At 38.7% G+C, this 26,354-nt stretch overlaps 1 protein-coding gene and 1 long non-coding RNA gene across 2 annotated transcripts; one reads left to right on the top strand and one right to left on the bottom strand.

Annotated features, from left to right (window-relative positions):
- Positions 1–402: 402 nt before the first annotated feature.
- LOC128628514 (uncharacterized) lies at positions 403–9,416 on the bottom strand. The gene is made up of 3 exons (XR_008392923.1): positions 9,342–9,416; positions 4,283–4,416; positions 403–1,016 (listed from the first exon to the last, which is right to left on the bottom strand). It is a non-coding gene; the product is annotated as an uncharacterized LOC128628514 (long non-coding RNA).
- On the top strand, positions 9,333–25,288 carry POMP (proteasome maturation protein). Its single transcript, XM_037166866.2, has 6 exons — positions 9,333–9,575; positions 12,032–12,129; positions 13,903–13,963; positions 17,277–17,378; positions 21,169–21,262; positions 25,119–25,288. The coding sequence occupies exons 1-6, from the start codon at positions 9,486–9,488 to the stop codon at positions 25,184–25,186; spliced, it is 513 nt and encodes a 170-aa protein (XP_037022761.2). The 5' UTR covers positions 9,333–9,485; the 3' UTR covers positions 25,187–25,288.
- The last annotated feature ends 1,066 nt before the right edge of the window (positions 25,289–26,354 follow it).

Genomic DNA, 26,354 nt, shown 5'->3' with positions numbered 1-26,354 from the left:
CCAATAAACAATAATGCAAAAAGGACTGTTTTTATGAAAACTAAGTATTCTTCTTTATCTTCAATAAAGGCAAGTTACACAAAATGCTGTTGGTTTGGGTGTGGCAATTATAAAAGATGAGGCGGGAGCTGTAAAAGTCTGTATTTATATTTTTCTACAAGTTATTTTTCAGTTCTCGACTCACAAAGAAATCCAAACTAGACATTGTAAAGGATGCATTATGAATGTGCTCTATGCAAGAAAGATATCGTGGCACTCTGAGCCAGGACTTCTACATATCAGTATAGATGTGTAAACAGGGTCTGGCATAAATAACACCCCTGTTTAATTACAAAATCATAAGTATGTAATTCTGTAACAGAACAATATCACACTCAAGCATACCATATGTCATTTTAGGTAAAATGTTCAAATTAAAACTATAAATTATTACACTCATATTATTACCCTACCAACCACAATCACAATCAAGCAGGCATTACTTCGGTCAGACCGTGTACATACATATATATATATATATGTATGTATATATATTTTAAAGGATTTTATTTACTTATTCTAGAGAGGGGAAGGGAGAGAGGGAAACATTGATCAGTTGCCTCCGGTACATGCCCTGATGGGGGATAGCTATCAACCCAGGTACATGCTTTGATTGGGAACTAAACTGGTGACCTTTCATTTTATGGGACAACACCCAACCAAGCCACACTGGTCATTTTTAAATATGTGTGCTGTATTTATTAGAATAGGCATGGTTATGCTACAGTAATAAAACAACAACCTTAAATCTCAGTGACTTAAAACCGCAAAGACTCTTCACCTGGGTGGCAACCAGGACAACTGTCTTCCACACAATGGCTCATCATTCTTGTGACTCTGGCCTTTGGGTACTTCCATAATCACCACCGCAGGGAATATATAGTGGAGAATCATGTTCCAGCTCTTCCATGCTTCCATGCAGGAATGAAATACATCACTTCCACTCATATTTTCACTGGCCACGATTATTCACATGTCTAATTTCAAGAAACAAGAAAGTATAATCTTCTTGCATCCTTGGAAGTAGAGAGGAACTGGATATTATTAAACTGATAAATGTGTATCATACATGCATCATTTTCCAGGGTTTCTCAATCTTGGCAGGTTAAAAACAAAACACTGCAAGATTATATTACTGAACAAAATATTTGCTGCCCTTCTTGTTAGAATATTACTCATCTCTACCTCATAGATGCCAGGCTTGGCACGTTGACACAAAGGGCTTTTCCTGTGGGAGGAAATGTATCCCTGACACTCTGGGATCAGATATGGACACGTGTCTTGCTTTGACTAACAAGATGGGGGGGATAATATGGGACACTTCTTTGTAAAAGTTTTACGAACCACAAGATGCTGTACTACGTTTCCTTTTCCTCTACTACAGGGCTGCAACGTGCCTGATAGCAGTGACTCTGTTAGCCTGGGTCCCAGAGTGAAGACGTGAAACAAAGCTACTGCCAGCTGGTGATGGATATGTAGTATGAGCAGGAAATGAGAGAACACTGAGAATTTCAGGTTGCCACCTCAGCATTACTTACTCTAGGATGATTAATATGCATATACCACTTTTAATGCATCAGTAAGAATGCTTATAAGAATAACCAGATGAAAATGGAAACATATATAACCCACTTCGATTAGTGATAAAAGTATACTAAAAGTATAGCATACAAAATACTTAAATTTGTTAAGACAGGCTCAAGGCATCTGAAGAAAATTACAAAATGTTATTGAAGGATATAAAACATATTTATTCTCCCAAAATCAATGTATAAGTTTAATGTAATTCAAATAATAATCCCAATAGTTTCTTTTTAACTTGATAAAAGCATTTTAATGTTCATGTGGAATAACAGAATTAACCTACAATATTGCTGCCAAGGTTAAATGAGCTAAAAATACGTTAAGTGCTTAGGACAGTATTTGGCACATACATGCATGTTTGATAACTTTGTTATTCAGAAAAATAATTAGATCATTATAATGGAGAATCTCAAAATGTTTCTTAGTATAAATGGGATTTTAATACAGCCATCTGAAGGAAAATAGAATTAGATTATCTTAATCCCTATTAAATATAAATTCCATATGAATTAAAAATAAATGTGGAGAAAACAATAAAAATATTTTAGAACAAAATTTAAGATGATAAATTTATGTGCCAGGGGCCAGAAAAACATTTTCAACAAAAGAGTAACCTGAGGAGTTATAAAAGAAAAGGGATATTTATTAAAAATACATGGGTCAAAAAAAGATACCACAAACAAAAATATTACAACAGATTATGGGCAACGTTTGCAATGAGCAAGACACAGGTTAACATCTATAGTTTATGATGTTTGCCATCAAATTTATAGGAAGATGAAAAACTGTGTAGGAAAATGAGCAAAGAATGTGTGAACAGGCATTGACAGAAAACCAAATCTAAATGGTACATCAATATGAAAAAAGCTGCATCTTAGCCATCAGGAAGATGCAAACTAAAGTAACAGTGGGCTAACACTTCTCACCTATCAGATCAATGTTCCTGTCAACAGTTACACATTCTGAATCATTTTACCTTTGTTTTAAAAAAGAATATCTTAAAACAATTCTTTCATACATACATTAGTAAAGAAAGAACTTATTTTGTATCACAATTACAATTAATTATACACAAACTACGCCATTTTGAAATTTCAGATTCTCATTGAACATATTTTGACACAACTGACTTCTGTTGCTCTTTTTATCTCCTACACTGTATGTCCGTCTCAGCTCCAAAGTTTTCTGTAACTATTTATGGTCACTGGGCAGTGTTTTGTTTGTTTCTTTGTTTTTACTTCATTACCACTCTGACCAAGGATCGCAAGGAAGCCCCGGGAACACATCCCTGAGCACTTACCCATGCACATTGCGGCAGCCTTGGTTGAACTATGGCTCCGTGCATATAACCTTACACTATATACCTGTGTGGCTGTCCACACCTGACTGTACCTAGTTTTTCCTACTTAACTCCTCACTCCTCCCCTACTCCCACCCTTTTCTGGAATCTCTCAGCATCAGACTAGGGTAGAGGCCATCTTGATACTTACTATAGGAAATAAATTATACCCAGTGGTAATCAGGCCCTGGGGCCAATTTTACCCAGCCACTACCACCAGACCTTTGAACGTGTAGCCATTGCTTGTTGAGTCTACTCAATCTTGAGATGTGCAGAATGCATCAGGGCGCTCTGAGAATGGAGGCAGGCAGGCAGGCTAGCTGAAAGGCTATGGCAACATTCCTAATGTAAGAGCTACAAAAACATACAATTATCTCCAAAAGGATGGTGAATGGGATTTACACATGAAAACAAGATCTGCAGCAGTGTGTTACAGGTGCTGATACAGTTATGTATGTGTATGCATTGGGGCATAAAAGTCTGTTCTCCCTGGAAGGCGGGGGGGCAAACAAGCTGTGTAACCAGTCAGGGAAGGCTTCAGAGAGGAAGTGACGCTTCACCTGAGTCGGTACAATGTAACATTCCAAGAGAGGAAAACAGGAATAAAAGTACAGGGACATGAAGCCAGTGACATTTTCAAATAATTCCAAGTAATATAATATGACTAAAGGAATAAAGAATGAGGTTGGCAGTCAGATGACAGAAGACCTGCTTGCTATTCTAAAGAGACTACAGTTAATAATCCTATAGGGCAGGCAACAAGAAGTATTAAGGGGCTTTAAGGATGGAAGTAATAGGTTTGAATTTTAAGGGACAAAACATCCATGGCAGCAGTTAAGGAAGATGGTTTGGAATAAGGCAAGGAGCTGTTCTTGTGGCTCAGGAATCAGGTGATTAATTCCATCAACTGCCACACAGATTTTTCAGTCAGGTGATTACTTCACTGAGGTGTATTGGAAAGAACACTTTTCTTTCCCAATCATGTAAGATACTTTACTAGAATGATAATCAACCTAGGCATTCTCCCCCTTTAAACTCTGTTGTGAAATTCAGTCGTACACTCTAATTGAATAAATGGAATGGGGTTGAATAATTGCCTTTGGCATCAATCCCAGATACTACCACAGTGAGGAAACAAAACATGGAACATGGTTTCTATCTATAAATCTAATTGTATGGTTAGGGTTATGGAGCGTTTTCAGAGTTATGACTTCCCTGGCAAATTATCAAAAAAAAACCAACCCTTTGAAAATTATTCAAAACCACCATTTGGCATCCAACCACACTGACGGAATGAGAAATGTTGAGTAAATGGCCTACATGAAATTCGCCATTCTTGAAGAGGTGAAGGATATTTTCTAAGGCTACAGAATGCCATCTTCCATTAAATAATATTATGGTCATGACAAAAACCAATAGACAACTTCCCAGCTCTTTCAGAAAATGCAGTCCATCTATTTTTAAAAGATAAATAGATATATTCTGTTACATAAAAGAATGTCCGTGAGCCAACCGATTCAGTGCTGATCTCTGCTTTCTACTACCTTCCTCCTGCCTTTTGGTGTTTTCTAATTTTCCACGAGAGTGTGCATGGCTTCTAGGAGGAGAAACAAAAAAGCCAACAGAGCAACTGTACAACCAGGTGATTGAAACTGTCTTTTTCAGTTTTTAGATTCTGAACCAGCCTTCCAATTGTCAATAAAAATGAATGGAACCTGGTTTTGAGTGTGCCTACAATAATGGCAATTTTCTCTCCTCAAGCCTCCTGGGAACAAACTTTTCAATTTTCCAAAATAAAAAAACCCTTCCCTTCTCCTTTATTCATGCTAGTGGAAGGGAATACTGATACTAGCACCCCAAAACAGAAGGGGACTGAAGACGTCGGGCATACATGTATATTATATTGGGCACTATACAATATTTTGGGCAGAGACACCATCTGAATAAATTTTTTCTTTGGATAACATCAACATGACTCAATGCTCCCACATGTGGGTTGACAAAGGAAGGTTATGGTAAAAGAATCAGGACTGTCATTTAAAATTCATTGCATGTAAGCTACAAACTGTATCTTCTACAGGCAAATGCTCAAAGACTCTCTATGCTGAAAAGATAAACCACTTTTTAAAAACAAGATAGATGTGAAGTAGAGCAATGAAGCATAGAAACTGAATGCTAATCTTTGCTGTGTCTGATGTAATGAGGATATACAAGAGTAAAACAAAACACCTGGATCAAGAGTCCACTCGTTACTCTGAAAATCCAGACCTGCTTAATCAGAGGACACTCTTTTAAAAGCAGCTTCATCTGAAATCATAGTCAGCAAAGAATTCAAAAGAAATACGAAACATTCATCTCTTAGGGTTGCAGAAAGGGGTCTGTCAAATAAACTTGATGTAAAATATTTCTCCATCCCTTAACACTTATAATGAGACTTGCAAAGAAAGATGAATAAGTATAATTTGTCTTAATCACACTTAACCTGTTCCAGCATTACAAGAATTTAGACTGTTTAAAGAACAGTTGGATGTATTATTTTAAAATTTTAGACTCTTTTGAGATTGTCTGAAACACAGTTACTTTCTTGCTAGGTAAGACTTGTACCATCGCCTCACACGAACTCCCTTCCCCAACCTTGCAGGTGAGCACAATTTCTGAAACTTATACTGCCATACAATATTCTGATTACGAGGCACCTTGAAAATACGTTTTATAAATTTTCACACTAATTACATCATTTTCCCCTCTCATGTCTCTCAGACAATGGGGCTGTTATGCTTCTCTTGCCCTAAACTCTGGAGGAAAACCATTGCCATCAACCCTCTCCCAATCCTCCCATCCTGCTTTCAAAGCTCAAAAGAATCCACCTGGCCAAGAGCTGTCCTCAAACTGCGAGGAAAAATGACCATGCAGGCTGGCCAGAATTTGTAGCTGGCAGGGGGAAGGGAGGGCTGAGCAGATCTCATACACTCACATTTCCCTGATGTTAGTGGGTGTCAGAATTGTAGGCACTGGAGTGGGATGCCAGCTGCTGTCTAGCCATGGAGGAAAGAGATCACTGGAACCAGACAAGGAATTAGGGCCTTGGCTTACAGTGCTGGGCTTCAGGGTTGGGATCCAGACCCAGGAGGGTACTTCTGAAACTTCTCCAATATGTTACCTTGGATTGCCCAGACCTACCTGTAGCCTAGTTTTCAACCATATTAAGTTGGTCTTGCCTCTTGGGCACAACTATCCTCTCATCCATTCTTTCCCACACTTCTCTACTCATGCATTCCTCGGCTACTGTTCCCTGCTCTATCTGCTCAGCCCCTGAACCTGCCACTCAGTTGTCCTTCCTTCACAAACCCCTGCCACTGTGGCCCTAGGACACACAAGTAAACTTTGGTAGTCTAATTCGATGAGCCTTCCCAGGATTTCTTACTTTGTCACAAGTTCTTTACACATCTCAGCTGTAACTGACACCTAGCTCTCATAAATACCACTTTTCTCGAGAGCTTGAGCAGTGGTGTTGCTTTTTTCCCACTTTCCCTGACTCACAGGGCAAGACAATGTCAGCACAGCCTCTTGCTACCCACTATTACTGCTTGATTATCACTCAACCACTGCCTCTTGGAAATGTATGCATCTGCTTTATACCATTCTTTCTCCACTTTTGGAGGGATGAGACCTCAACTAAAGCCATGAGAATTTTTCAGCTCAGCAAGCTTTTACATCTCCTAATGACCAACCTCGGCCACTGCCAGACTGGCTGTGGTCATCCACCTGCTCTCACACGTTTCACCACCAGCCTGCACCTGGATGGACGTTTCTTCTGTGTTCAACTACATGCATCCAAGAGATAACTGTGTCAGAGGCTTAAGAGTAAAGCCAAGGAAGACAACAAAAAGGGTTTTTTTTAAGTGTGCTTTTTTCCCTACAACACACACAACAGGCCTGTTTTTAAAAACAAAAGCCCTGGCTGGTGAGGCGCAGTGGATTGAGTGCCAGCCTACAAACCTAAAGGTTGCTGGTTCGATTCTTGGTCAGAGCACATGCCTGGGTTGCAGGCCAGGTGCCAGGTTGGAGGCCTGCGAGAAGCAACCAATGGATGTTTCTCAAGTTGATGTTTCTCTCTCCCTTCCTCTTTCTCCAATAAATAAAAATCTTCTAAAAATATATAAAAGATGGATAGTAGTAATACCTACCTCATGAGTAACTGTAATTAAAGAGTAACTGCAACAATGTATCAGTGTATGTAAGAACTAAGAACAGGGCTTGACACATAGAAAATATTAACTGTTCTTAATAATATTCTATTCTCCAAACTAACAGATACAACTTATGCAAACTAACCACCTAACATCAAATTTAATTTTAAAAATATTTTAGCATACTAAACACTGTCTTGTATTAGTTAATACTGTAACCCCTTAAAAATATGGTGTTTGTACTGCTCATAATAAGGTGAATTTCCTCCTTGCTGCACTAAAACTGCCTTCACGTTGGTCACCAAAGGCCTACTTTCAAGCCTTCATGATCTTTTTAAACTACAACCTCTCTTTCGAACTACTTGTCAACCTCTTAGCACTTTGTTCCCCTTTGGAGTCTAACAGAGCACTTGGATTTGCTTTTCAGTCTCTCTGACCACTTGTTTTTCATTTCCATGCCAGGCTACCCTTCTTCTGGCTGCCTCTTGAATTCCAGTATTTCTCAGGACATGCCCGTGTTTCACTGCTTCTCAAAGTCTTTCCAATATACTGTGCTACCTTAATTTACACCTTCATCATCTCTGGCTTTTACTATTGCAACACTCTGAATGGTATCCTGGCTCCTAGTTTCTCCTGATTCCAGTGTATCCCTCACACTGTCACCAGAATAATATTTCCTAAAGTCAAGTGTTTTTTAAAATACTTCCATTATCTACTGTTTTCTACAATAAAAAGCCCCAACCTCAATACACCACACAAGGGCCCTTCATTGTTCAGATTACAACATGCCTTTTTGCACATCTCTGCCTTCCCACATTTCCTTTTCCTCAAATGCCATTTTTCCTGTTCCTAACCACTTCCTGGCCCAGCTCCTTTCTCCATTAAGTACTTACTACACTGCATTTTAAATATCTGTTCCCATGTCTATTCTCCTGGGGAAAAAAACAGCATCTCAAGGAGAGGGAAATGCCTCTTTCTTACCCATAGTTCCAGATTCTAGCACCAATCAAATGCTCACCAAATATTTAATGACTGAATTGTAAGCAATCACCAAACACTTAAATAATTTTTTAAAAAGCTGCAGTTTTAAAATTTCTCCTTAGATGGAACTGATTGAAAGGAAAAAGATGCAATTCTAATACTCAAACTCAAACCTCAAGGTAAACATGACAATTCTGAAGAGAAACAAGACAGCAGTGTGCAATACTTAAAATCAGTGTTAACCCCAGAACTTCAAGGCTGCAGGACCATGGCAATGGGTATATATAAATATGAAACTCTTATCACCTCCCTCCTTAAAATCCTTCCACGGCTTTTTAAAGATAAAGCATCATCTTTAACCTGCTGCACAAGGTCCCCCACAATAAACTTGCCTCCATCTTCTCACAGCCTCATTCACACTACTCTCTCCCTTACTTTAGCCATGCATCCATTCTTTCCCATTTTGGTTTTTGCACAAGCAAATCTGCACGTTCATATACTCTGCTACTTCAAGCTAGTTCACTCCTAACCTTTGGTTATCAGCCCAAGGATTCCTTCCTTAAGTTAGCTCCATTATATGGCTACAGGGCATGATTCCACCCTAACGCATTGTATTTGCTAGGCAATTCAGTACAGTAGTATGACAACGGATTATGGGTCTTTGGGCACTTCTTTTAAAACCTCTTTTAGGTCTTGCTTTCCTTACCTGTAAAACTGAAGTTACAGTACTACCTACTTCATAAGATTACTGAAGGGATTTAAGAAAATAGTTCTTGTAAAGCACTTACTACTGTGTTACAGTGGGAGTCCAATATGTGTGCCAATTATTATACTCAATATCACCTTTCCAATCCCCAACAGACCTCTGCTTCTCTAGTCCAGGAACCATTATTAGCCTGGTTCGTTTATTTCGTTAGCCTCACACTGGGTGAAACATAGCACGCCTTCGACGTATGATTTAAAAAAAATAAATCACTTAAAAAGCCTTGTGTTCTAGTTTTGCCTCACTGGTTGAACAATTGCAGGCCAATCACGCACCCCATCTAGGCCTCGTTTACTTTAATAAAATATATACTCTCTACCCAAAAGAGCTCTTGTATTAACAAGGGCGATGCATTCGGCTGAGCACATCGCACATCTTCGTGCATTTGCTACCAGAGCGGAGGTCCGCGTCTTCACTCTCCGGGACACAGGTCATTCCAACTCACCCTCCTCCCAGCCCACACCCTGGCGTCGCCCTTGGCCCCAGGTCCCCCACGACTGCAGGCGTGGGAGCTCCTGCCCCGCGCCGCTCCCGACAGAGGCCCCGCGCCCTCTTTCCTTCCTTGCTGGGACGGACGCACTTCCGGCGGATGTGGGGGGGGAAAGCCTCGGAAACGGAAGTGAGTGGCGGGCTGACCGTAAGGTTGCTTAGAGGCCGTTTACAGAGCAAGCCGAAGATGGTGAGTGATCCTTTGGCGACTCGAGTTCTCAGCGTGTTGGGGACCGTGGCAGGGCAGGACTGGGCCGCCGCCTCCCAGCCGGTCTCCGGTGGCGGCGGCGATAGCGGGAGGATGAAGCCGGCCTCAGGCGCCAGGATGTGTCGAGTCACGGTGTTGGGAGCTCGCGGCAGTCTCGCGGGCGGGGCTCTCGTGCCTCGCTTGGGATTCCCGAAGGCTGCGCTTGCGATTCATTCTTTTCCATGTTAGTTCTGTTATTTCGGTTTGTGCCCTCCCGTCCCGTCCCCACAACAGACCCCGACCTCTCCCTTAAGGTTGGCGCGGAACTGGGAAGGACGTAGGCGAAAGTGCAACCTTCTGTAGTGAGGCGTTGCTGACTGTCCTTCCCCTGAAGGGAGAACCTTTGGGAGCCGGTCCTCCAATTCGCCCACCCCTGACCCTCGGAACTGACTTCATAACAAACCCACCACAGGTCGCATAATTATAATTTAGTTTTACTCTACAAACGTTTCTGGAAGCTTGTGTCATGCTAGGTGTTGGAGGGGAAAACACCAGACTTCTGCTTCTTCCCGTTTGTCGGCGTCGTTAGGGCATCATCTTCGCCCTTCCCCCCTTTCTCGTTATCTCTTTTTAACTTAAAAGCTGCGACTTTTGGGAAAGACTCCCGAATCACTAGCCTCTGATGCCAGTACTGCTGCTAGGCCGTCTGGAAGTTCATTTGGGTCATTGTAAAGAGGGTGTATAAACATTCTCAAGTGTAACTCGTGATAATTTTAATAGATTTCTTTACCTCTGCTACTTCATTAGAAATGTCAAGTACGAATCCTGGCATTTTACAGAAGGTAATTGGGGATGTGATTACAGTAAAACTTACCAGAATTCCCTGTTCCTTTGTGCATAGAAGAGACTTTCCTTCTGTACTTTACAATGAAGCAATCTGGGAGGAGGATGTTAGTGCAGAAAGTAACAGGATACACATTTGGAAAGATACCTGGAAGAGGAGTAAACAGAGCCAGAGAGGCTGTATGTGTTGATTACAGCCACATAGTGGGTTAGTGACCGTCCACACTAGATTCCTTTTCCTGATTGGTCATGATTTGTGTGCGGGGGTGGGGGGGGGGAGGTTGAAACCTGTTGTGCAGGTTCTTGAGTTCCAGGCAAAAGACCTTTGACTTCATTCTGCAGCCAAGACACTGATGAACCAGTGAAAGTTTTCTTTTGTGGTGGATATTTAAGTGTTTGTTGGGGAGATTGTATTTTTTTTAGGAAAACTTGGATATGCAGAATCGGAAAATGGGAGAGTGTGTAGGTAGTAGGACCCAGTAGAGTACTGTGGAAATTATCCAGGTGGGTGAGGCTGGACTAGGGTGGTAGGTTGAAGAAATCTTGGACAAGATAAAATACCCGACGGAATAAAATACCCAAATGATTTTTGAAATCAGTAAAAAGGCTGGTTTCTCAGACTAGTTCCTCCTAGAACAGTATAAAACTGATACCAAACCACCTGTACTGTTTAACATCTTTCTGCAGAATTGCAGGGATATTGAACTTGAGCAGCTAGTGATTTCAAGTAAGCATCTTGTTTTTTACCTGTTGTAACATTTATTACATTTTATTTGCTTGTCTACTGTAGCTTCATCATACTAAGCTCTGGAAGGTAGGCAAGTATCTTTTGCATCTACCAGAGTATCTGCCACATAGTAGATGAGTAATAAGTATCCGATGATTAAATGTTTTACTGTATAATGCATGGGGTGACGATGTACTCATACCAAATGCACTGTCTTTGTTTTTGTTTGACACTATCCTGATTAGACAATTATTTTTTATAAGTAGTACCCTCTTACAAAAACCACTTTATGAAATTCTGCTCTCCATCCCTTTTTTCAGCTTCTATGATCACTCTCTTCTAGCTATTCTGTCAATTCTTAATCCCATTTCCTTATGCTTCAGCATTGTCCTGAAGGAATGATATTCCCCAAGATTTTTTTTTCTGGTGCTAATATTCTATGGGAGGGATCTTCCATGAAGTCTGTGGTAGCCTAGAGGCTCTTTGTCAATTCCAGAATAAAAGTGAGTTTCTTTGCATGTTTAAGCTTTTTCATTTTGCCATCCTTTACTTAGCTTGATCATGCTTTACTTACTTGATCATTTATATTTTTATACTGTTACTTCTGTTATGTTTTTTTCCTGGAATGCCTTTCAATCTAACAACATTCAGAAATGACTCAGGAATCCTTTCTACCTCCAAATTTGATGTTATTAACTGTACCATGTGTATCCCTCTAGCATAATGCTAAGTAAGGCTTATTGTGATGTTCTAGACTGGGCTCTTTGAGGGCAGAGATGTTAATTTTTTTTCTCTAGTGATTAAACCATGATCTCTACATAGATGTTTAACATGGTTGGTTAAAAAAATTTTTTTTTGTATTTAATAGTGTTCTTTATTTGTGTTGTAGAATACCAGAGGACTTGGATCTCAGCTAAAGGACAGTATTCCAGTTACGGAACTTTCAGCAAGTGGACCTTTTGAAAGTCATGATCTTCTTCGAAAAGGGTATATGGGGGAGTTGTGACTTTGACTTTGTTATAATAAGCTGTTTCTGGGAATTATTTTTCACAATATTCTTTAAATATTTTGCTGGGTCCTAAATATATATATTTCATTTCAGAGTTAGCAAGCGATACCCCTTGACTTGGGAGAGGAGATGAGCAGAGGCTTAGATGTTTTCTATAGCCCAAACAGTGCTTTATCAGAGTAGTAGGTTTCTATTATGGGACATCTTCCTAGGAGATGTTACACAGTACCATGAGTTGGTTGGATTCTTAACTTTACTATTGATAACTTGGAGAGCCATTTTATTAACTCAGTAACAGTTGGACAGATTCACTTTGTGGGAGGGGATGCGGGAACATAGCAACTAAGAGCATGGACTCTGGACTCATGCTGCCTGGATTTTGACCCTGACTGTGCTGTTTGCTAGATATATGCCTTTGGGCAAGTTACTGAATTGCTCTACTTCTTATTATCCTCATTTGTAAAATAAGACTATTAATAGTGTATGTGTGTATTATTTTGAGAAATAAATGAGTAATACATGAGAAATACTTAGCATAGTACCTGACATTAGTAAGCACTCAATAAGTGCTAGCTGCTATTATCTTTCTTTTCTAGCTTTAGCACACGGTTACAGTCCTTCCTTCAATATTCTTCATGCTTCTATGTGTTACGGTTTCAGTTTTTGGTACTAGTTCTTTTTCTTGGCAGGTTCTTTTTTTGCTTAATCAAATAAGAATAATGCCTCCCCCACTGTGTTCTGAATTCTGTGTTTTGAATTTTATATCTAATTTTAAGGTATTCAGGTTGTACTATAATAGAATGGCATTATGTTACAGACATAATGCCTCATTATTATCTTTCCATTTAAAGGGTGCAGCATATAACTTTGGAATTGGAGATACAATTTGATTTATTGTATAATCGATGCAGCATATAACTTTGGAATTGGAGATACAATTTGATTTATTGTATAATCGAATTCATAAGATAGCCAGTCACCAAGTCCTGATGATTTGTTATTTATTTATTTTCTCATGAAATGCACCTTTCTTTCTGGTTAGTCTAAGATTGCCATGAACAGGTCCATTTTAAAATCCCATTTTTAGGGTAATGTTTTCTACAAAGAAATTACTCAGTAAATTATTATTGTGTGATTTCTAAGGTTTCTGTCAGCTCTCAAATCCTGTTTTGGACAATAAGATATTCATCTTTATAAAACTAGTGTAATAAAGGTGAGTGGCCTGGTTCTAGTTGTGTGTCACCTGACATAGCACTTTGTATGTAGTACTTGTGTTCAGTGAATGTCAAACATTGTTCAACATTTGTCTATTAGAGATGCATTAAATATTGAATACACATTAGACCTGAGCAGAAGAGGCTTAGATATTTTATATAATACAAAAGCGTGTCATAGAATAATAGTAATAAACATACTTTATTAAATTTCTTCTGGATATCAGGCGTTACTTAACTCCATTTTTTAGAGGGATCTCTCTAGTGAATTGAAGTCTTGACCACCAGTATCTGTAATAGATGAATTTTAAAACAGCATATAGTAAATTTATCTTTTTAAAATGTGGCTTCTTTTTCCTTTTGGTGGGTAGTTACTTGAATTTTAATACATGTATCATTTCCCATCAGGATACAGAAGTGTCATCATCCCCAAAAAACTCCCTCGTGCCATTCCATTGTAGTTATACTTTTGATAGACGTAATTTTGAGCTTTAAGTATTGTGATATGTAATCTCTGTTTTAAATGTTTATTTTCAGTTTTACTTGTGTGAAAAATGAACTTTTGCCCAGTCATCCTCTTGAATTATCAGAAAAAAATGTAAGTGTCTTAACAGTATATTTTTGTCCTTCAGTAGAAAAATACTGTTGATAAGACATTTGTGGTTTCATTTATTAAGATAATTCTGGCCCTGACTGGTGTGGCTCAGTGGGTCCAGTGTTGTTCTGCAAACCAAAGGACCAAAGGGTCGCCAATTGGATTCCTCATGGGGGCTCCGGCCAGGTCCCCAGCTGGGGGTGTGTGAGAGGCCGCTGATGGATGTTCCTCTTACGCATGGATGTTTCTTCCCTCTCCTCCTCCTTCCCTTCCCCTCTCTCTAAAAAATAAGTGAATAATCTTTAAAAAATAATAAAAATATATTTTTGGTGTAGAGCATTTAACCATGGAGAATATAAGGCCTTATTTTCAATATCCTTGTACAGTAGTTTTTGAATTATTATATTGCTTCACTAAAGTTCTCTTTCTGCACATTCTTCTTGTCTTTTTAAGGGATATTTCTAAAGGTCAGTCCACCTCTTCATTCCTCTCATAATATTTTTTCATTTTATGATCCCTTTTTCTTTTATATTTTTCTCCTGCCATTTTCTTGTTGAAATCTCTTAATCCCTATCTCTAGCCTTGACCTTCTTCTCAAGCCTTGCTTCTCCATGTTACAGAGGGACACACTCACTTCTAGGCACAGTGGGTACACAGATGAATAGGACATAATCCCCAACCTTAAGGGGCTGAAAATTTAACAGGAGGACAAGCAGTGGATAGGGGCTTCATAATATGCTTAGAGGGCCGAAGATGGACCAACTACCTGTGCTTCAGGACTACAGAAAGCTTTATAGAGGAGGGGCATTTGAATAGTTTTAGACCAATGTTCTCCAGGTAAGTAGATGGGGAACGGTCATTACCAAACAGAGTATAGCCTGTACAGATATTCTTTAGACAATATAGGTTTTTAAATATACTTTCAGAGCAAGAAGAAAGATTTATTACTTGGGGAAGATGATGTACTATTACCCAGAGATTTAACCTATTCCATTTTTTTTCTTCCTTCTTTAGCAAGGGGAAAGATCTTTGTATAAGAAAAAATAGAACAAATAGTGGGATAGTGAAATTAAAGTTCAGATGAGATGAGAAAATATAAGGGCTCCTAGTTATTTGAGTGCATTCTGGTTTCATGCTCAGAAGTTGACTTAGGGAGGTTAAATATTTTTCAAATATAAGGTTAACCAGAGAAGGCATGTAAATTAGGTTTATGGAAGAAAAAACTGATAAGAATAGCTTATTTTAACGAATAAGTAAACTGCATCACAAATGACAAAATAGATCAAAGGATCAGGCCAGAAATCAAAAAAACACTTCGGACAATGTGAATCTTGGACCCTGTTAATAATAAGGTGGTGTTCACATCAAGGATGATTATACCCTTGATCTTCCTAAGTATTAATTTAGTCGTTTGATACGGAATATTGGTTTAGTTCTGAGCAATACACGGTAAGAGAAACTTTGACAAACCTGAGTAAGACTGGCCAAAATGGTGCAGAGTCTAAAAACTTCATAGATCTTTTGACACTCAGCTTACATCTACTGCCTCTGTGTTGTCTTAATCACTTACCCAGCTCGTGGCAGTCTCTCCCCTGCAATTCTGTGGTACTTGTTGTCTATTATAACTCCTTTAGTATTGGCTGTGTAATTGAGCTACAGTATTTGGAGGTTTAAATTCTTAGTGCTATCTACTTCATAGCTAAATAAACTTGGGCAAGTGTCTTAATCTCTCTATAAACCTTGGTTTCCTCATCAGTAAAGAGTTAGAAATAGCCTGCCCCTCAGCACATGCAGGCTTACAGTAGCTCTCCAGGATTGGAGCTGCAGTGATGATAGTGAAGAAGATGACTGCCATTTATTCCAGTGGTTCTCAAACTGTAGATGATTCCCCTCCTTATCCCTGGGGACATTTGGTAATATCTGGTTGTCAAAAGTGGTGTCTGGGGGAAGGGAAGATTTTTTGGTACTGGCATCTGGCATGCTGCTAACCGTCTTGCAGTGCACAGGACATTTTACACCCGCTACAGTGAAGAATTATCTGGACTAAGATGCCAATAGTGTCAAGGGTTGAGAAGCCCTGACCTGTGTGTGATGTCTTCCCAACGACATATATAACGTATATACAGTCTGTCTCCAGGATGGACTCTTCTTCTGTTTTGTTGCCGCAGGGCCTAATTCTAATTTTGTGTATGTTGCTAATAATTAGGCATATGTTGATTGGTAATTGCAGTTTGATATCACATTACAAGGTGGGTATATTTATCAAAGTCTATAAATTGCATCTACATAAAATTCTATTTAGTTATGAGGATAACTCAATATTAAAGGAAACCCTTCATTTCAATTAGAACTTCAGGTCATATACTCACAAGAAAATATTGCAGATTTTCTCTTAATGTGCACCAAATTTGGACCATTTGTCAGAATTTTGCTGTTAAGCTAAAGTAATTAAAAACGATATTGCTAGATGTCTTATTTTCATACTTCTTACGTATGTATGGCCCCCAGATCATGCCCCAAGTGGGTACTAATCTCTCAATAGATTTTTGATCAGTTACCCTTTGTTATTGATGATTTTAAAAAAAACTTATGAAGAGTGTAGTGTAATAAAAAATCACAGAAGTCATTTTACCTCATTGAGCTCAGATAGATATATGTAGCAGTCTGTTTGTTACACTATTCTTAAGAGCCCTTTTGGGAAACTGTATGTTTTAGAATCCATGAGTCAAGTTGATTCATTTTGCCTGAAATACATCACATTGTGATAAAGGTTTTTTAGAAGTAGTAAAAATATGATTTCAGAAAAAAGTACAGCTTGTTCAGAGTTTTGGAGCTTAAACATTGTAGTTTAATTAAGAAGGAGGTAAAATGGATCTGATTATTTCTGAAATCTTGATACACACTTTTGTACTTAGAAATTCACTGTTTTTCTTGCTGTATGTAACTGTTTTGGGGTCTCATTTGTACCTTTTCTTTGCTCTACGAGTTTTGCTATGATTATAATCAGAAGTGTGAAATGTGACTGCTTTGTGAATGTACGTTTGCAATGTGAAAATGTCCCTTAATTTATTAGTTCTGTAAATCCAAACTTTAGGTGATGATTTTACACTGGCGAAGGGTACCTACATGCTGGATAAAATATACACATACACATCCAAAAATTTGTTGAAGAAATTTGTACAAGTACTTTGTTTTTATTTCAGTTATGGATGTTAAAATTCTGCATTTAAGTATTATGTTACATGTGTATCATTGCTAACTGTTTTGAATACAGAATGTTGAGTAAAGCATCTAAAATTACATTATTGCCTTGTAGTTCCAGCTCAACCAAGATAAAATGAATTTTTCCACACTGAGAAACATCCAGGGTCTGTGTGCTCCACTAAAATTGCAAATGGAATTCAAGGCAGTGCAACAGGTGAGTACGGTAGGCAGTTATATGTGCATCTCACATGTGTGTTGCTGCCAATTGGAATGATTGTTCTATTTAATAACAGCTGTACAAACCTGACCTTCTCCCCTACAACCTATTCTACTTTCCCCTCTTTAGGATATGACCTCGATTCCTATTTTATTGGGTTGGCCAAAAAGTCTGTTTAGTTTTTTTCCGTAAAATAAAAGACACATTTTTTATTTTTGCCACTAACTTTATTGATTAGGATATTTTGAGTGTGTCGACTGTCCCGCGGGCTATTGACTTCTAGTGCGTTGAGGCCATGGGTGCTGCTAAACATGTTCCAATGTGTAAGACAGTCCCAGAGCGAAGAATTATTTGGCCAAATTGTCAGTAGTACCAAGAAACTTTGTTAACCACTTTTGACACATTCAATCAGTCACAGTGCCTTCTGTACATACTGCACAAATCTTTTTTTTTTGTGCATTTCAGTTGCACTTTTACCTTTCTTGAAATAATAAAGCATAATATGCCAAAAATGTTGTATATTTTCTTCCATCTTCAATATTAAATAGCCGCACAAAAATTCACGAATTTTTATAATTTTTTCAAATGCATGCTTATCTGACTGTCACAATACAGTCTTAACAAAATTGTTTTAGATGAAGTTAAAGATGACTAGGCACTACTACAGCCATAGTGTAGGAAAAACCAAACTTTTTGGCCAACTCATTATAAAGGGAAAAAAGAAGCCATTAAATGGAATATTTCTTCAAATTTATGGGCTGAGTGTCTGAAAACTTACCAATGTCCACTTTTATGTTTCTTCTTTTGGAGGATTTCATTGAATTTGAGATGCTTGTGGGTCTATCCAAGTGTAACTGTGAGGTAGGCAGTTTGTAGATATTGCTCAGGAATAAGATCTTTAGAAATGTCTTTCCAAGAATGGAAGAACTGTCCCCTACCCATGTACTGGATTTGACACATTACAGTACTTCAGAGACCCTCTTTTCATGAATCCTTTCTGTAGCTGATGTCTTCCACCTCTCTCCCTACTTGCTGAGACTCAGCAGCACTTGTTTATATTGGAACCTCTACAGAGCAAAAATTAATTTAACCTCAAATTCCTTTATAGCAACTCCTTTCTCACTAAGTGTCTTTGCATGTCTCAACTGAAAAAAGTCGCCAACATTTGCTACATACACTTCTTTACCTCCTTCAACCCATGGTTCTCTGGCTACTGTCATGCCACCACAACTGCCCCTGAGCAGTGGACATCATAGTACCTTCATTTTGCTCATTTCCCTGTGGTACGTAACACTCATGATGCCTGCTTTCTTCCCTTGGCTTTTAGGGCACTTTCCTGATTCTCCTCTCCTCTCTGAAGCCTCATTCTCAGCTGTGTAGGTTTCTTTCCTTTCTTCTTTTTCTTTTTTGTTTTGGTTCTCTGAAATACTAGATACCAGTTTTGATAGTAAATACCCATTTCTGATCTCTCTTCATCCTCTTTCTATTTCTATGACTTTAGTTATCATTGACCTGTAAACCTCTAAGCTTCTCCAACGTGGAGTCCTGCAGGCACTTCACGTTTCACCCAAGTACAGACTAACTCATTGTCTTACATACTCCAGTCATGTATGAACAGAGTTTTTCCTAAGGCAGAAATTGGAACGTTAGCCTTGGTATCACATCTAGCACCTCACCCCCCACCCACAACCCTCCAGCATCCAGTCACCTCTTTTTACCATTGTGACTACCTGGGTCCTGACCCCAACTGTGCATCATCCGCATTACTGCAGCACCCACCCCTGCTGCCTGCCACTCCATAGTACACACTCTAGCCAGAGTAATCTTTGTAAAGCAGACTGGATCATGTCAGTCCCCTCACTTTGCCCTCGAAGTAAATCCCACGTCCTTAACATGGCCCTGGTCATGAATTGCCTTCTTGCTCTTCACCATGCTCCATTGCTTCCGCGGCTACTTGTAGTGTCCTAATTTTCCTCTCTCTCTTTTTGGCTTTTGCACATGTTCTTCCCGCTACTGTGAATTCTTTCTCTCACCTGGCTAAAACTGTGTCTTTTTAAATAAATTCTATTAATGCCATCACTCAGTCATTCTGGAAGCTGTTTTAGAACTTCTTTCCAAGGATAAAGCCCAAAAAGAGCGTGCATGGCTTTATGTCAGAATGACCTGACTGTGAATCTCAGCTTCACTACTGGTCTTAATTTAAATATGTTAGAAATCTTTCTGAGCCGTAGTGTTTGATTTTAATGTGCAATGGAGGTAGCAGTGAGAATGGTGTGGGGTTATTAGGATTATTCTGTAGTTAAATGAAATACGTACTTTTATACAAAATTGTTAGCTTCCCTTTTTATGCTCCTGTTATTCAGATTCCAGTTACACGTTGTTTATATTTTAGACCTAAGGTTGTAATCCCCTGCAATTCAAAAATCTTCATGTAGAATTCTGGCCCTTTTTTTCTGATTCGTATATTATTGCAGTTCTTGCTCATGAGGATGTATAACCACTGCCTGCTCGTCCCTGCCTTTGAGGCTTTCTCAGGGCTCTGTCTCTGGTCAGACCGTGTCTGCCATGCCCCTGACTGTCCACTGTAATTTTCAGGCTCCTTTCTCTTTCCATATACCACCCCCCACCCTGGGCCACTTTTTTTTTCTTTTCTGGTTTTGACAACCTAGAGAAGTTTTTTTCATGCCACAAAGATTTGAGTAACTCTATAGGCCATTAGTGATTAAAAATACTTTTAGTCTACATACATTTCCTTGTGGGGGGGGGGATCTTAACTGCTTCCTTAGATTCTAAAACTATGGTTACTTTAAAATACTAGGATCATTTAGTCACTGACCACCTATTACTCTTGGCATTTTTTGGCAATATCCAAAATTGTCTGCATCGATTCAAATTATAACTGCCAGACAAGTAACCAAGGACAGAAAAACTACATTAAAGTTTGTTGAGAACCAAGTATGTGCCAGTAACTCTACTGTATACATACTTTACACCACACTCTACTACAGGGTTGAGAGGGAGGTGGTGTGATCCTGTTTCCCAGCTGAGGAAACCGAGGGTGAGACAGGTGAGGAAACTTATGCAGAACCCTAGGATTGTTGAGTAGTAGAATCAAAACTGGAATCCAGGTCTCTCTGACCCCATCCTGTGCTTTCTCCACTGTATGTAGCTACCAGTCTGTGGTATGCTTACCTAATACTTGGAAAGAAGTAGGTAATACTTGTGCAAAATGGTATTATGTTTTTTTAAATACACCCTGCATATGAGTTTGATCTTTATTTTCTGCTTATCGCTACTGTTTGAAAATGTCATAACTTGCCTTGGTACTATGAGCAATACGAAACAACATACAAAATGAAGTATTCAGTTCACTAAGTAGAATAATGGTCTCACTGAGTTGGAATTTCTTCAGGGATTTGAACGTCTCACATTTATTTATTAGAAATCAGACATAGTGTTAGGCTCTTGGGATTTTGCATTTTATCAGATTGTTTGTGCTTGGTTTTTCTGGGTGGAAGCAAAGCCCCCAAATATGTATAAACCCGATAGGATTATTAAGTGTTAATAAAAGCACAGTTTCAGTGTCTTTACATAGTTTAAGTAAACATTTGAGGAATTTTTACAGACTTGGTTTGGGTCTAAAATATAAAGTTTCTTTTCTCCCCACTGGTTAAATTGACATTTAGTTTTGTGAATTTTACAAATAAAGAATGAAGAATATGATACTAGATTGTACATCTTTTCCCCTTTTTTTCCCTAATTTTGCCCTTTCATACTTTTTCCAAAGGTTCAGCGTCTTCCATTTCTTCCAAGCTCAAACCTTTCACTGGATATTTTGAGGGGTAATGACGAAACTATTGGATTTGAGGATATTCTTAATGGTGAGTATCTTGAACTTTACTCTGGAACCTCAGTAGTGTAACAGGCAACAGCAGCAAACAAAACCGGCAGCATCCTCCTCCTCATGAGGCTTGACTGCTGATCAGTCTCACTTGTTTTAAGATAAAAATTAACGGTAATAACAGTTTTTTAACTGGTTTTAAAAGTGAAAGAAATTTTTGTGGTGTTCTGAGGTTACAGTCCTATTATTCATTTCATGCCCTGAGGATAAAGTCCGATATGTGAGTCTAATACAGTATACTTACAACAATTTAAACAATGATTGTTGTTTCAGTGTTCACAACATTTGTGGGATATGACTAGTTTTTAAAACAACTAAAAAAATAAGATAAAAGTATTCTTTAAAAAATATCTGCCTTCCCTCAAATAATTACTGTGCCTCTGTCGATGGCGAGTAGGAAGAAAGAGCCTGTCATTCTTAACAACATTCCCTGAATAATTGTATTATGTACAAGATAACATGACTTTTAAGTAAGAACAATACATGCATCCTCTATTAATAGTAATAGCATCCTCTATTTTTTTATGGTCCTGAGGAAGATAAACAAATATAATTTTGTTTGCTATTGCCTCTGCCCATTATGCCTCAGCAATTCAGGAGAAACACAGAACCCAACAGGACTAAATTATATTAGTTTTGCTTGGCTGCTGATGTCCGGTAAGGAAATGCTGTGGCCACAACAGAAGTCTAGTGAGCCTCCTCTTTGAGAATCTTCCCTGAGGGAGCTTTTTGAATGCATTTTGAATGCAGGAAAACCTGGAATTCCTTAGCTTTGACATTGAACTTACTCATTTAAAATTAGTAAGGTGATAGTTCCAGTCTGTGTATCCGTATCTTTTAATTAGTTTTAAAAATGCATTCATTTAAAAATCAGCTGTGGTTGTGTGTAAAAAAGGGAGTGGAACTTAGCATTTATTCAGTCAGATACTGTGTGTCAGGCTCTTGGCTAGCTCTGAATATGCAGTAGTGAGAAAACAAGCATCTGCTTTCTAATGGTGTAGATACACATTAAACAGATAAAATAGGAAAACTGTAAATTGGGATTACCTTCTAGGAATAAAAAAGGTTAGGGGTAGAGTTTGTTGTTGGGTAGAAGAGGCAGGACCTTTGGGACTATGACACGTAAGTTGAGTCTTGAAAGATACTCGAGCTAGTTGACCTAAGGTAGAGAAGAATCTGTCAGGGAGAAGAACCTGTGTGTTCAGTGTCACCTACCTGAGAACAGCTGCGTACTCTGAAGGGTTTCGGGTGCTTATCCTACTCACAAGCTAGTGAGTTAGCCTGTTATGGTTTCGTGCATACTGACAGAAGACAAAACTCCTAGAGATGAAGGACAGTTTATTACAGCAATAGCAGTAGCCAGTTTCTCGGCTTTTCTGTTGGTTTCCAGAGCCCCAGGTCCCACAGGCAGCAAGAAGAGGGTCATTTGATGCCTGCATATATCCCGTATTTTGTTACAGGAAGAAGAACCCCACCCCTGGTCAAGGAACCTGAATCTTTGTAATAGGCAGTCAGCCTGCCTGGTCTGTGCTGTAGGGGAGACACAAGCTTTGTCTTCTGATGCTGGCTTTGAAAAAGAGTCTAGAACAAAGGCAAGCAGTGCAGTTGTGTTCAGGACTTACGAATCATGAGAGACCCATAGAGAGAATTGTCTCCCAACACAGGGATGTGTTAAGAAGGTCCATGTGGCTGGAGTATTTTGAGAAAAGTGGAGAGTGGACTAAGGTGAGGTTGGAAAGCGAGGAGGAGCCAGAGCTTTGTAGAAGTTTATTCAGAATGCAATGGAAAGCCATTGAACGGTTTTAAGTAGTGATGTAATATAATTTCACTTTTGAACAGTTCACTATCTTGGGGACATCTTTTTTTATTCGTTCCTTGCATTGCTCTAAGGTAGATATGAGCTGGAAAGATCCACTGATTACGTAGGTGATCTTTGTCGGGGATTTTTGTAGGATTTTTGCCTCTGTGGACCACTGCGTGGCACTTGGGGTTATCTCCCCTTTGTGGGAACTGTGGCTACATAACATAATGGCAGTTTATGCCTTCACACAAGGACCTCGCCTTCGCTGTTCATCCTGCTTAGAATATTCCCCCCTCGTTTTCAGATCCCAGTTTAAATAGCACTGTTTTGGAGAGGTCTTCCTTTACTACCCAGTCTAAAGTAGTCCTCATTCACTTTGTCAGCTCACTTTAATTCTTTGCATAACAATTATCTGGTACTTTTCTTCTTTCTTATTTCTTGTTTCAACTTAAATGCAAACATTGTGAGATCTTGAGACTTTGTCTTTGTAGCTGTTGTGTCCCTGTTGCCTCATGTAGCGCTCCATCTCTGCTAAGTGTCGAAAGTTCCTGCTCCTCGCATTTCTCCCTCATCATCTTTGACCAGAGAGGAATTTTTATGTCTGTAATGAAGGAGTTGTTTGTGCATCTGAACTCTGAGGACTGTTAAACTGTGATGGAAACCTGTATATTTCTCCAGTTTATGTTTTGTAATGTGTTGGAGGGGATGGGGGTTCTGCTCACTTGTCTGTAAAGTGCTTGGCCAAGAACAGTCTGTACATTTTACAAGGAAGGGAGGGGTATGTGAGGAGGGCACTAGTAAAATAAAAAATAAACTCTTACTGCTTGCTGAAAGGGGCCTTCTATTCAGTGCAATCTTTCACTTTAAGAAGAGTAACAGAATGAGCCAGAGGCTCGGGCCTTCCCCGGAGTCTCACAGTGGCTTCTTGACACAGCAGGTGCTGGAACCATGGGCCAGTGCCTTGCTTACATGGTTTGCTGTTTTCTGGGGCAAGTGATTTATTGAGCAAGTACATATTTTATTAAAGTCCAGAGTTTAAAACAGCAGAGTTTAAAAGAAATTGTTATCTGAATGAATATATACTCTTTGCTTAAAAATTTAAAATGCAGCCCAAACTGAGGTACTCCATGATTACCCCCAGACCATTTCTTTCCCTCGTTACCTGCTGTCATTACTGTGTGTCCTGTGTGCCTTCCTACAAATGTGTACAGTCAGAAAATATTTGTCGTTGTTTAGTGTTTATTTCTTTAACACATTGGTATCATACTGTGTATCTTACAGTGTGCATGATACATCAGTATATTTACTGATGGATGCTTGCATTTTCCTCACTTATTAACACAAAACAGGGCTGTGGCAAACATCTTTGCCTGTTCTGTCTACTCGTGTGTAGATGTTTAAGTGTAGATTTTGAATGTGTGTTATATACATAGCAGTTTATTAGTAACTGTGGCAGTGTCAGCTGTTGCTAAGGCCCCTTTATTGTGCGAAAGTGGGGAGAGTACAGACTGCCGAACTGATACAGTAGCCTCCAGTCTCTTAGGAGACTCAGTGAGGAACATCCAGATTGATCAGTTACTCTTGGTAATTGTTATTTTAATGCGAATAGATATGTCTTTTTACAAACTGATTTTACAGCTTAGTTCTTGTTTTTTATTGTGTTTCCAGTCCTATGTTCAGTAGGAGGCAAAAGAAAAGAAAATACACTTTATTTGTTTCTAGGAAGCTCACCCTTGGTATTAATTTTAAAAGCTCTTTTAGGTGTGTTATCACAGTTAAAGTTTTTGTCTGATTCATCCATAAAAACAAGAGAGTGAAGATTGTCAAGGTTTTCTTGCTCTAGAATTCTGATTTAGGCCTGTGTGTATGTTCGTATATTCAACAGAACCCAAAACACTAGAGATGAAACATTTTTGCTGTTTAGATTAAGATAGTGCCTCATCTCTTCATTAGAGCTTGTTCCTAGAGTCGTCTGGGGAGCCAAAAAGATTTTTTTTTTAAAGAATCTTTGATGTGTGTCTCTGTTTGTTTTCAGACCCATCACAAAGTGAACTAATGGGAGAACCACACTTGATGGTGGAGTATAAACTAGGTTTGCTGTAATGCAGTGAGCTGACCGTGGAAATGGAGGGGCTGCATCGTGTTTATATCGCCTTTTTACTACAGTTGTATGTGTACGATATTAAAAGTACTGATGCATGAGAATTGTTGCCTAAAATGTATCTGATCATTTGAAATTATTTGGGTCTTTGGTTCATGGCCATGTGACAGTTGAAAGCACTAGAGATGATTTTAAAACTCCTGGTTTATATTAAAACAATAGCATTCTTGTGTCTTTAAAAAAATTGTTGCCAATGAATATTATACTGACAAGTTCCACTTCAACCTATATTCTAGGTATTCCATGAGTTGAATTTCAAATAACCATTATCAGTATTTGAGTCTGCAGTCTTCACAGTAGCCTCTTTCAGAGTAAATATCTGTAATTGATTTCAGGGGTAACACTTCAAATTAAGTACAAAATAAGATATTTATATTTTACCTGGTTTCAATATAGTCCCTTAGTACTAATAAGAATGACATTTGCTTTATTGAGGCTACTTTAGAATTATAGCTGTTCTTGATTCTTTCAGGTTGTAAAGTATAAATTCAGTGGTTTTGATTTTAGTCTTTTCAGTGAAAAATTAAGCAACCAACAGTCATCAATTAAAGTGTTATACTGCATAGATTTATATATCACAAAATGCTTAAAAATAGAACATTCATGTATACACACACACATCATGTCCATGAACAGATTGCATTGCAATTTACTAAAAAATCTCCACTGTGGTTCTTTCTTATAAGGTATACAAAAATTAAAGATTTTTAGATTTAATTAGTGAATGGGTTATCTTTCATTAATCCAAAAACATTTTAGCTCTGACCAGTGTGGCTTGGTTGGAGTGTCATCCTGTATCCCAAAAGGTGAAGGGTTCAATCCCCAATTGGGGCACATATGTGAGGGGACCAGTTGATGTTTCTCTCTCTTTCGCTCTCTCACTCCCTGCCTCCTTCCTCTTTGTCTAAAAAAATCAGTAAAACATTAAAAATTTTTTAAGTTTAATTATTGGATTTTTAAATATATTTTTATAAGGGTTAACATCCAAAGTATATAAATAACTAGTACAACTCAACACAAAAACAAATGACCCAGTTGAAAAATGGGCAGAGGATCTGAAGAGCCATTTCTCCACAGAAGACATACAGATGGCCAGTGGGCACGTGAAGT

The sequence above is a fragment of the Artibeus jamaicensis genome, unplaced genomic scaffold (assembly GCF_021234435.1).
Source record: "Artibeus jamaicensis isolate MK-2021 breed Jamaican fruit bat unplaced genomic scaffold, CSHL_Jam_final contig_793, whole genome shotgun sequence".
NCBI classification, from domain to species: domain Eukaryota; kingdom Metazoa; phylum Chordata; class Mammalia; order Chiroptera; family Phyllostomidae; genus Artibeus; species Artibeus jamaicensis.
This window is presented reverse-complemented; position numbering and strand designations above follow the sequence as displayed.